Source organism: Corylus avellana, chromosome ca2 (assembly GCF_901000735.1).
Source record: "Corylus avellana chromosome ca2, CavTom2PMs-1.0".
Lineage (NCBI taxonomy): Eukaryota > Viridiplantae > Streptophyta > Magnoliopsida > Fagales > Betulaceae > Corylus > Corylus avellana.
In genome coordinates, this window is record NC_081542.1 from 41245993 (window position 1) to 41258271 (window position 12279).

General features: G+C 35.5%; 1 protein-coding gene across 1 annotated transcript in view; it reads left to right on the top strand.

Annotated features, from left to right (window-relative positions):
* Nucleotides 1-2686: 2686 nt before the first annotated feature.
* Nucleotides 2687-12279, top strand: part of LOC132168530 (uncharacterized) — a 25453-nt gene continuing 15860 nt past the window's right edge. The window contains exons 1-9 of the mRNA XM_059579523.1: nucleotides 2687-3085; nucleotides 6159-6320; nucleotides 6610-6675; nucleotides 6948-7091; nucleotides 7223-7336; nucleotides 8420-8521; nucleotides 8642-8827; nucleotides 10645-10734; nucleotides 10799-10933. Of these exons, the coding sequence (XP_059435506.1) occupies nucleotides 2834-3085; nucleotides 6159-6320; nucleotides 6610-6675; nucleotides 6948-7091; nucleotides 7223-7336; nucleotides 8420-8521; nucleotides 8642-8827; nucleotides 10645-10734; nucleotides 10799-10933 (1251 nt within the window). The 5' untranslated portion in view covers nucleotides 2687-2833. The remainder of the gene's footprint in view (nucleotides 3086-6158; nucleotides 6321-6609; nucleotides 6676-6947; nucleotides 7092-7222; nucleotides 7337-8419; nucleotides 8522-8641; nucleotides 8828-10644; nucleotides 10735-10798; nucleotides 10934-12279) is intronic.

A 12279-nucleotide genomic window follows, 5' to 3' on the forward strand; every position in this document is an offset into this window, starting at 1 on the left:
CAAAGTCAATTATTTTGCTATCATAGTCCTACCAATTGAATAAAGAAAACCTGAAATTTCAACCCCTCCACTGTAATCCCTTTCCTTATTCAATTAAAATAAAATAAAATAAAACATGAACCCCACTAACCCTCACATTGGGTCGATCTCCTAAGCAACAACAACAAACAATAAACTCAAAGACTTGAATACAATTTCGCATACCCAGAGCTGTCATAGACTTTTACACAAATAATGATGGATGGATTAAGAGAATGTTCTGATTCTTGCCATACAATTTTCTCAACAACCAGTTAAAAGAACAGTTAGTGCACAAGTTAGAAGAAAATCAAATTGTGTGCATTTTTTTTTTTTTTGGAAGTGAAGAAGAAATTTCTTATTCAAGATTCCTAGAGGGTGGAATATGATAGACTAGAAATTTTCTTTCATTTTCTCACCAACCAGCCAGAGCACCAAACTACTTCTAAACTAAACATGGTCCACAAGCTCAAGTATCAATAAAGGCAATTCAGAGGAAAAGATTGAAACATTAGTCAAATATGTAGGTTTTCTTTCTTCTCTCAAAAGCCAATTGGAGTCCAATACCCAACAACCCATTTATTTTTCTCCAACTTCTCAGAAATTACACAAGAGAAATAATAAACAAATAAGTAATACTATCTCTTAGTAGTTTTCACCAATTTCCTTCAAACTACTTTCAACTCGGTCTATAAAAATGACACTTGAAAAAAACATGCTTTTTACTTTTTAGATTATGCATTAGTCAAATATGATTTAAAGGACGAGAAATATAGACAATTTAATTCTTTGCTTGGAAGTGTTAGATTATGCCTCATTGGTTTAACCTATCAAGTATGTACCTCAGATAAATTTATTAGCTTTATCACAATACTAGAAAAATCGAATGTTGCATATACCATGTGACAATATAACATGAGTGAAGGAATAAGAAGGATTCAATCTCTATAAAATATACCAATAAAGGAGAAACTTGCAAACTAAGGGAATCATGTTAATTGCCAACTACGTATTCCATAATTACTTAATAATTATAAGAGAAAATTTTTGTTTCCATCTTTTTTTCATCTTCGTACAAGATATATGCCAATTCATCATTGAATCTGTGAATCCAAATATAGATCCCACAGATTCAACCAACCTTCAACTTCTTCTCCCCCTCTCCATAGTTCCTTATGGAAAGTAATTTGGAAGATTGATTTGAGTGATAGACTCAGGCTTTTTTTTTTTTTTTTTGAAAAGGATAGACTCAGGCTTATCATATGGAAGATTGTTTGGAATATTATTACTACTAAAGCCCAAATTCAATAAATTGTCCACTCTTCCACTACCGATCCTTTATGTTCTTTGCTCTAAGTATGGACAAATTCTTTCTCTAATTTCTCCAACATGGTGGATTGGATCAAACTTATCATCTCCCCCGGGCATCCAAAAACGTGATCTTCATTTCTTCCAAAATCTTTGCTGTTGTTGCTCTTGGTCTACTATGGTTCAGTTCCGTAGAAATAAAAGCTCTTCATGAGGGCTCCTCTCATGATGGTCTATTTATTTCTAAGAATATTAACAAGGTCACATTTGAACATTATGTTAACTTGGAAAGTCAAGAGACCCACATCACATTGGAGAAATTACTTCCTCCTTCTCAAGGAAGGTTCAAAATTAAGACAACATTTCCGCGAAGGCTGCAGTTTGCCACAATAATGAAAGGAGGATTATATGGATGATTTCCCAAATCAGCCCACCCTGTCACCCTAATTTGGGTGAAGCTTTGGCTAATTCTTTAACAACTAACTTCTCATAGTCGGAGAAATTTCATTCTTGAAGAAGACTCTCATATTGTTATTTTGGCCCTTCAACACCCGTATATTATCCAAGACGGGAGAATTTCTCTAGGAATGCTAAAAAGGTATAAAGATGACACGATGTTCGCAACCATAAATTTTTTTTACCGTACTCTTATAACTTGAAAAAATTTATATGTTTAACTCATTTCATAAAACCAGTTCAATAAGAGAGTGTTGCCCATTCCTTATAAATATGCTCAAGATCTTGTTCACAAGCAATGCGTGATTATTCATCAACACTTTCTTTCACGTACATGCCAGTATTTTTCTTGGTCTTTATTATGGGGTAAGTAATGTGGGCCCCATTCGTCATGTGGTAGGCTTTGATAACATGAAAAAAATTCGTGGGCCTAACTCATCTCATAAAACTTGTTCAATAAAATATGGTTGCCAATTCCTTATAAACATGTCCAACATCTCTTATAAATATTTGATTCATATTCTCCTACAAGTTTAATGAATTAATCATTAAATTTGTGGGGTCAATTTAGGCTCAAAGATTTTTCTAAAAATAATATAAGTTAACGATGTACTACACAAATTTAATGATTAATGTATTAAATTTATTGCAAAATATGAGAAAAATATTGCATTTCTCATGGGAAAAATAAAAAAAGAAAAAGCAATCGCGTGTTATCTGGCCGAGCTAGCTTTATATCCACGCTGTCGTTACGACTTACTAGAGTCATCGACCACAGTGACCGAAACACCCTTTCGCTAATTGAAATAGCTTTCTGACAATTTAGGTACATAGTCGTAATTTGATACTCCATCTCTAGTCCAGTATATATAAAGCCCAAAAGGCGAAACTCTCTCTCTCGCTCCACATTTCCCTCCCCAATTTTAAACCCTTCTTTCTAAGACCTGAAAAAGAAGAGCAAAGGAAGGTCAAAAGAGAAATCGAAAGCAACGAAAAACGATAATCAAAAGCAGAGACAGATCAGAGAAGAATCCGAGGGACAACGACGACGATGATGAGGTTTTTCAGAGGGAATGACAATTCCCCCTCCGACACTTCACACTCGTCCTACGCTCCCTCCGCCTCGCCGGGGCCGCCGGTGACCGGACCGGCAAGGCCGATCCGGCTCGTGTACTGCGACGAGAAAGGGAAGTTCCAGATGGATCCGGAGGCCGTGGCCGCGCTCCAGCTTGTCAAAGGTCCCGTCGGCGTTGTCTCCGTCTGCGGCCGCGCTCGCCAGGGCAAGAGCTATATTCTTAACCAGGTTAGTCTTTTGTGTGTGTGAAATTTAGGGTTTTGTGGATTTTTCTTCGACTTGAGTAGTGCTTTCCTTTAGTTGGTTTTGTGAATTTAGGCGGTCTTTTAGGGTTTTAAAGCTAGAGAACTGATCCAGTATGTTAATTGGAGAGTGGCTTTGTGATTTGAGCAATTTAGGAGAGGCTTTAGTACTCGTATTAGGCATGGTTGCTGAAAAAGTAACCTTCGTAAGCATTTTTTTTTTTTTGATAAGTAGTAACCTTCGTAAGCATTAGAATGGCTATTGTTTCTCTAGGTACCTTCCAGTGTGCTAATATGAGAATGCATTTCTGATTTCACGGAATGCTGTGGACTTTAGTAATACTATTTAGTATCATTGCTGGTAAAGTAACTTTCAACAGCAATTTGAAAGTATCACTGCCTCGGGCTGGTGAAGAATGTTAGGAGAAGATGATTTGGCTGCTCTGTCGCTTAAGGTGAGCTTGTAAAGTTGAGTGCTGCCATGCAATACAAATCATATTGAGAGGCCAAGACTTTGCGACTTGTTGTGCCCTGCTGCCCGAAGCTTGCAGTACCTGGTGTTTTCTATGGAGCCTGAACCAAAGAGAGTAAACTAGAGAAGATTGGTAGTATGTGGTGGTGGAGCTTAGTGCCATAAACCATGAAAAGGGAGGAGCAGGCAGCATGTGCAGTGGGTGACTGATGGAAGTGGTGGGTTGCAAATTGTCCTGTTGCCTACATAGGTGATTGCTCAGAGAAGACATTTGGGGTAGCTTGCTTGGGCAGTAGTTATGATAATGAGTTATTTTGAGGTACAAGCTAAGTTAGGGCTCAAACTATTGAAAGAGGTTTTTCAAAAAATAAAAAAATCCAATATGCGAAGAGAAAGAATGAAGCCTGTGGCTTTTAGTTAAGATGGAAAGCAAGGGGACAGAAGAGAAGGATTAATGGATTCTTATGCCTCAGTAGTCTTTGAAATTAGATGAGAGGGACAATGTTTATGCTGAGCTCGAATCAATAAAGCATTTATCCTGACTCTTTCAGGCGTGCCATTGGTCATGTGCTTGACCATTGGCTGTATTTAGGGCCATAAGCAAATGAGATGCCATTGTCTCGCACCATTAGCTGTATTTAGAGCCAGAAGTAAATGAGATGGCATTATCAGTGGTTGATGCCACTAATTTTTCCTTGGGAGTGGTTTGAGCTTTCTTATTTTTGAATTTAACTTTATTACTTTATTGGAAAAAAAAAAAAAAAAAGCATATATAGGCCTAATGCTCTTATGAAGGATAATTTTAACCTAGTCTTATAATTTGGGGGCTAATTATAAGCATTAGCTCAAATGGCACCTTTTCCCCCTATAAGAATAACATGGAGAGTGAGGTTGGGGCTTTAAAACCAACTGAAAATGTAACTTCCCAATAAAAGAAAAATATACAATTTTTTTAGTACCTCATGTGAATTGTTTCGGTTAAACTTAAAATTGAACATACTCTTTGTGATAGACTCTTCTTGCGACTTGTGGAGAGTAGCATGGCATGAAGTATAGATTTAGCAGTAGTACTGCAGAAACTCATCTTAGTCAAGGGAGTTAAGATAGCAAAACTGGCTAATGTGTCAAAAAATTGGCATCAAACAGTTATATAAATTAATATTCATAGGTAAACCCCAAGGGGTTGGCCCAAGTGGTAAAGGCCTTGGTCTTGAGGTTTGCTCCCTTCAAGGTCTAAGGTTCAATACCTCATGGGTGCAAACAATTCCTTGGGGCCACTCCCCTTGGTGAAAAGCTAGCGACTTAACTAGTTCCGTGTAGAGAAACTTCCGAGGGTGCGGTATACGGGACCGGAGTTTATTCTACAGGGGTGGGTCCGAAGGGCCCTGCCTTGGAGAGGTTCCCCGACATAAAAATAAATAAATTAATTAATTAATATTCATAGGTGTTGGAAGACTGAAGTATTGTTCTTAGCTTTTTCTTTGCCTTTTTAAAGCCAACCTCATAAATGGTTTCTCTACCTATTTCCTTCTGTGCTATTGACAGTTCGGAAGAGAGACAAAGTTCCATACATTTCTGGCACTGCTTATGCCTTGTTTTGATTCTTTAGATGCCAAGTAATTTTATAGGCCATAATAGCACACATTTGCAAATTCCATTGGCTAATCCATGATTTTTGCATCCCGTTCATTTCATCCCCATGGGGGAAGTGTTAGAAACTTACAATAATTGTTATTGATTACTTACCTGTTTCTGCCTCTTTTTCTAGTCTTCCTTTCAAACTAGATGCTGCTACCAGATTTTGTGCCTGACTGGTTTAAGCATGCCTTTTTCAAATGAAGTTGAGAGTTTGAAATTATCTGTGAAGGAAGGAAAAATATTTGCTTGTATATTGTATACGACAAGCGCTTTTTGGGCATTATCGTATTCAGTCTTGAATGTTTTGGTTGGAATGGAGAAGAATGTATTCTTGCAATTATTCGTCTATATTTGTGGTTAAACACAGTTATATAGTGCAGACCATGGGGTTGAGATCCACCAGGTGCATGTGTAATTACTTATAAAGGAAAAGGAAAAGAAAATATTGCTCAAGAAATTCTTTCCATATTGTTCAGTAAATGGGCATGATCTTCGTTGTTAGATTAGGATTTGATTAAATCAAAGACATTGAGATGGAAGCAGATAAAATCTGTTCATATATTTAGGCCATTTTTTTTATCTGCTTCAAAGAATGACTGTGAAGCTATTTTTGGTAGTAAACCATAAGATTTTGAACATTTTCTTTTGACAAAAAAAAAAAAAAAAAAGAGTATCCCACTTCTATCAAAGTTTGTTTTTTTTAAATAATATTTCCTTTTCAATATCCCTATCTTGTAATGTAATGTCCTTGTTTTGTTGTTACTAATGTACTGCTTGCTGAAAATCTATATGGAATCCGGACCATTATTTGAATTTGAAGTATTGAGATCCTGTTCTCTTAGTTGATTCTTCTTATAATTATTTATGTTTGCGTATTACTATGATCATTATTCAAATGTCATGAATCGCAATTTAACTGAGTCTTATGCTTCAACTTTTTGTGTTATAGCTTCTTGGGAGGAGTAGTGGATTTCAGGTGGCTTCAACTCATCGGCCGTGCACAAAGGGGCTTTGGTTGTGGAGTGCACCCTTGAAGAGAACTGCTCTAGATGGAACTGAGTATAACCTTTTACTATTAGATAGTGAAGGAATAGATGCTTATGATCAAACGGTCAGCTTTCATTCCTTACGCTCATGAGTTATTGACGATTTTGTGTATTGCTCATTTTTATGGTTGATAAACTAATAATATTTACTTTGCTTGTAATGCTTTTAATGCATTGTTGGATTTTTTTTATTGATTTAATTTATTTGGATATGATGAATTTCAGTTTTTATTCTGCAGCTGCATAACTACCTGCTATATTAATACTGAGGATCCTTTTAGCTGTTGAATATTTAGTTTTTTCTTTTTGATCTTTCTATTGATTATGATTTTGTTTATCTTACTTCTTTAACAGGGAACATACAGCACCCAGATATTCTCTTTGGCTGTCCTGTTATCTAGCATGTTTGTCTACAACCAGGTTGGGGCAACTTATGCTAAGACCTTGATCCTTCTGGGCAACATCACTTGCAGAATATAATTGAGAATGCCTTATTCTCTACTTCTTCTAATTAATTAATTAATTAATTTTTTATTAGATACACTTTTAGTCAAGTTAGAGTATATTGTCTGAAGAGTTTTTCTCTCTCTCTCTCTCTCTCTCTCTCTCTCTCTCTCATCCTTTGTGGGATATAATTTTTCTCTGTGGATTTATTGCTAGATCTGCCTATTTACTTTCTTCTTGTTAATTAGATGGGCGGTATAGATGAGACTGCAATTGATCGTCTCTCTCTTGTCACTCAAATGACAAAGCATATTCGTATTAGAGCCTCTGGAGGAAGAACTACTGCTTCTGAACTTGGCCAATTCTCCCCAATCTTTGTTTGGCTTCTAAGGGTAATTTGTTATGTGATTAATTATTTATACTCTACCATATATGCATGTAGTGTGTGTGTGAGTGTAAACATGGAGGCATATATATTGCTTCCTTCTATTAAGTGATTAAATTGCTAGGTAATATTTTGCAGGACTTCTATTTGGACTTAGTAGAGGATAATAGAAGAATAACACCCCGTGACTACTTGGAGCTTGCTTTAAGGCCAGTTCAAGGTAGTGGGAAAGATATTGGTTCCAAAAATGAGGTACTTTCTGAGTCTTGTTTTAGTTATTCTAATAAGATTGCTGGGAAATTATATGAGGAGAGGGGTGGCTGCACGACCACTTCTTATTTGGTTGGGGTAGCCACACAGCCATCCCTAACTTGTTGGGGTGGCCGTGTGCCCATCCCTCTCCTCTGTTGGAAATGGCTGTGCGGCTATCTCTCTATTTTTTATTTTTTTTGTAAGTAATAAGTCAACCTCCACATGTAAAAAAAAAAATGCACGTATTTTGTCAAAATACTGCTATAAAAAGGCTTAAGAAGTTTTCTAAAAAATGTTTTCAGTGTTTAGTTATTTTTAAAAGTGTTTCGCTTGGCAACTACCTTATGAAAAGCGTGTTTTCGTGGTTGAGAAGAGCGAGCGTCTCAAGATTGTTAGCTAGTAATCTTACTAAAATATCTTTTACTTCATATTAGAGGGGGCAAACTTCTAACAAGAATCTTGTTTGTTTTTCTCTAAAAAAAATTAAGGATAAAACAGGGCAATTGCAGAAATGAGAACTTCCACTTTGGAAAGTGAACATGTATTTTGGAACGTGTCAAAAAGGAAAGCAATGCATTTGAATTGGGACATAGGGAATGCTTATTTCTGTGGTTAACCAAACTTTAAACCTTGATGCATTTACTTTGTGCACTGCACATTGCACAATCCAAAACTAAAAGGATTGATTTAATTATGGTCATGTCCATGCATATTTTGAAACAAATGGAGTATTGGTATTCAGCATACATCCAACAACCAAAAAAAAAAAAACAATCTTTTTGCATCCATCTTTTGTAGTTAAAGCGGTCGTAGCTGTTCAGTCACCTCTCCATTTATTTGTATGGCAGTTGTTTGAATCAGAGGGATCATCCTTGCTGCTCCTACTTTTTAAGAATTTTTCTGTACTGGGATTATCTATTTCTTGCTTATCTTTTTTTTTGGGGTGTAATTTGTTCTCATCTATGGTTTTAGTATGCCTATCATAGGCTCTTCTAAATAATTGTAGGGGTGACCGGGGGATTTTGAATCTTCTAATTTTTTTTTTTCTTTTTGGTGCTGCTAATTTTGTAACTGTGTTCATAGATTCGAGACTCTATCCGAGCTCTTTTTCCAGATAGAGAATGCTTCACCCTTGTGCGACCTTTGAACAATGAAAATGATCTACAGAGACTTGACCGGATTTCGGTTAGTACCTTTTGGTTCTCACATATCCTGTTAACTTATTCTTCTTGTTTAATGCTCGCTTTGCCATCTTTTCTTTTTGGTATATTATTTGTATATTTAAGTACTTTGTTTTGCATGCAGTTGGACAAACTAAGGCCTGAATTTAAATCTGGATTGGATGCATTGACAAAGTTTGTTTTTGAGAGAACAAGGCCAAAGCAAGTCGGTGCAACTGTAATGACGGGCCCCATACTGGTTGGTATTACAGAATCTTATCTAGAGGCTCTCAATAATGGTGCAGTGCCTACAATATCCTCCTCATGGCAGGTTAGTATTATTTCTGAAATTCTCTTGTAACTTTTATAATGTTTAGTTTGAAAAAAGTGTTGGGTTTTCCAAATTGTTTATTTGCATGCATCATAAGGAAATTTGCATTCATCATAGCAGTTTAAAGAAATGAAACTCTCACTATAAGTGGAGGAAAGTTTTCAATCATATGATGTGGTAACAATTACTGTTTTTGAGAGGCATGTGGAGCTTATATTAAATGTCATTAACCTGTACAATGTCAGATTTGGAATGTAGCCTTTGAAGGAGATGCATGTTTACGTTTACATAACCAGAAAACCATTACAAACCAAATGGTGGAGCTTTTTCATTGCAGCCTCTTTGTTATTATTATTTTTAATATGGAAGAGTAATTTTGGAGACGGGACTCGATGAGGAATGGTAGAACATACTGCTCATATGGGTACTTTCAAATGGTCATTAAGATGACTATTTATGACAAGAATTCTTTGGCATGACTGGACTCCAATATTACAGAGAAGAAAAACTTTTAACTATTGCATGAGGGTCAACTTAAATTATGCTTTGCTATCAAGTTATAAATAAGCACTTTGAGCAAAAGAAAAATATTGTGTCTCTTCCATGTTTAAAGACTTGGGATCCAGCTCCAACAACTTATCCATTCCAGACACGGATTTGGCTAGCTGTGGTAGTAAATTCGTTTTTAAGGATTGCTTGTTATCATTTCTTTAGGACCAAAAAGTTGCCATTACATTTAAATAGCTTATTCAGTCCATATATGATGTAACGGGCGCATAAGCTCTCTCGACACTTTGGTATCAAATTGGGATAATTACACTCTGTCCACCCATGATGTAGGTTGAGATTGAATTTTTTTTTTTTTTTGATAAGTTTAGGTCGAGATTGAATTCTCAACCTATCTCAACCTATGGTTAAAGCAGTTGCTTTTTACCCGCTTGAGATTAAGTTGCAATTGGGATAATTACACTCTATCCACCCATGATTTAGGTCGAGATTGAAGTCTCAACCTATCTCAACCTCTGGTTAAAGAAGTTGCATTTTACCCGCTTGAGATTAAGTTATATTTGCTTTTGATTCATGAGAGTTAATGTATTCAAACTGTAATAAGGTTTCTTATGTGTTTTCTGTTTTGTTTTTTTTTCTTTTTCGAGGCACATAATTATTCATTCAAATTTAAAGATTAGGAGCCGAAAAAAATTAAAAGTGTTCTGTGATGTTTTTAAACTATAAATTGGCAACTCAAATGCGAGGCAAACCACATGCGGGTCAAATGTAGTCAAACCTATCAAATATTTATCAAGAGAACAAAATGGTTGCTAAGCTAGAATGTTTGATGATGTACTTTTACTGTCCATTCATTAAAGAAATACTGAAATTTTGCTCAAAACTGAGGATTTAAACCACAAGCCATGCCTTTCATTAAGGCGAACCAAAGACGTGAAAATTCAAAATGCCCTCTTTACTTATCAAAAAAAAAAAAAAAAAAAAAATGCCCTCTTCACTTCCATGGCCTTTAGTCTCATGTAATGTTCTCTTTTCTTTTTCTTTTCCAGATAGCTATTTTGCCTTTATCTATGTAAAATTTTCTCCCTTAGTGCAGTTCAAGCGATATAAAATATTTATTTTACATGTTTTCATTCTGTTATATACCATTGAAAATTCAAGTGGTTTATCTTTTTGTAAATCTTAAAGTACAGTGTTCACTAAAGAATGAAGAAACCTCAAAGAACTTTTGAAAGAAAAAAATCCAGAGTGTCAGATGATTAAATGATAAAACTTTTCTCTTATATAGTTTTGATATTATTGTTTTACAGAGTGTTGAAGAAGCCGAGTGTAGAAGAGCGTTTGATTCTGCTACTGAGGTTTATAGGTCTTCTTTTGATCGTTCAAAGCCGCCTGAGGAAGTAAGTGATGTTTTATGTCTTGGTTCTTGGATATTTCCATTATTTTCTAATTCCAGTGTTTTAGGTTGCATTAAGGGAAGCACATGATGAAGCAGTTCGAAAATCCCTGGCTGCGTTTGATGCTGGTGCTGTTGGTGGAGGTTCCACAAGGAAGAAATATGAGGGGCTTCTCCAGAAATTTTTCAGAAAAGAATTCGAGGTAACTGTTTTCTTAAAAAACACCATTATAAAATACTTCGATTTAAACTTGATTTGACAATTATTTGGACCTCAGTAGAGTAGCGTAGTACAAGTCTCTGGAATTAAAAAGCGTACAAATGCATGCATGCAGATGTGCTCAGACATGCTTTATCTTTCATATGTATGTGTTTTAATGTTTTCTTTAAATTACCTCATTATATCGCAAGGTTTTTTTTTAGCTTGCAACCTGTAGGTGGAAAACTTGGGAAATCACTTATAAAGAACTCAAAACAATGATTTCAAATACAAAGCCTGGGTCATATCACAGGGCACACAAAGGTCTATGGTGTAATTATAAGCTTAAGTTCTCATGGTTGATCATTATTTGATTTGAAACTATCTAGATAAAATATCTCTAATGTTGGAAAATATCTGGTAGTGTCTAATCAGTATTTTGTATTTTGAGCAGCACATAGGCTGCATCTTCTGAACTTTATATTTAACTAGGAAATTAAATTTAGGGTAAAGTCCACATACCCCCCTCAAACTATCACCCAGTTGACAATGTCCCCCTCAAACTTTTAATTGTGACAATGTCCTCCTCAAACTACCAAAACATTGTCAATATTCCCCCCAAAGCTAGAAAAAAGATAAAAATGCCTGTATATATTTGTCATTAAGACAAACAAGTCCCTCATGCCTTGCCGGGTGAGGGACTTGTTTGCTAGCTGGTGGTCGGGAGGACGATCTCGAAGCGCAGTTGTGTGGAAGATGATCCCTCTGTGTCTTATATGGTGTATTTGGATTGAAAGAAATGCTAGATGTTTTGAAAATTTCACTAGGACTATAGAGAAATTGACTCATTTTTTCTTCTTTATTCTTTACTCTTGGACGGCCGCTTGGCTAGCTCTTTTAGTTATTAGTTTCTCTGAATTTCTTTTTCATTTTTCTCCCTCCTAGGCACTCTCTGTTTATACTTCCCGTGTATGTGGGTTGCGTCCCTCTGCGCTCTTTTTATATATCATAATTACTTATATAAAAAAAAAAAAAATTCTCCTCTTTACTTAGCAAAAAAAAAATGACAAAAATACCCCTATAAATTCGAAAATATATATATATATATATATATATATACTCTCTCATTTTAAATGGAGCTTTGTTAAAAAGAGTTTCTTTCGTCGGGGAATTTTAATTTTTCAAAATATTACTAAAATAATTTTATTTAAAAAAAAAACTTTTGCTCAAAATAAAAGAACTAAAAATTCTCTCATCGTTACACCTAAAAAAACGAAAGGAATTTCGGTGCTGTCCGAAATCAAAGATCAAAGGACACTAATTTTCCTCAAAATGGATTTTTTTTTTAAA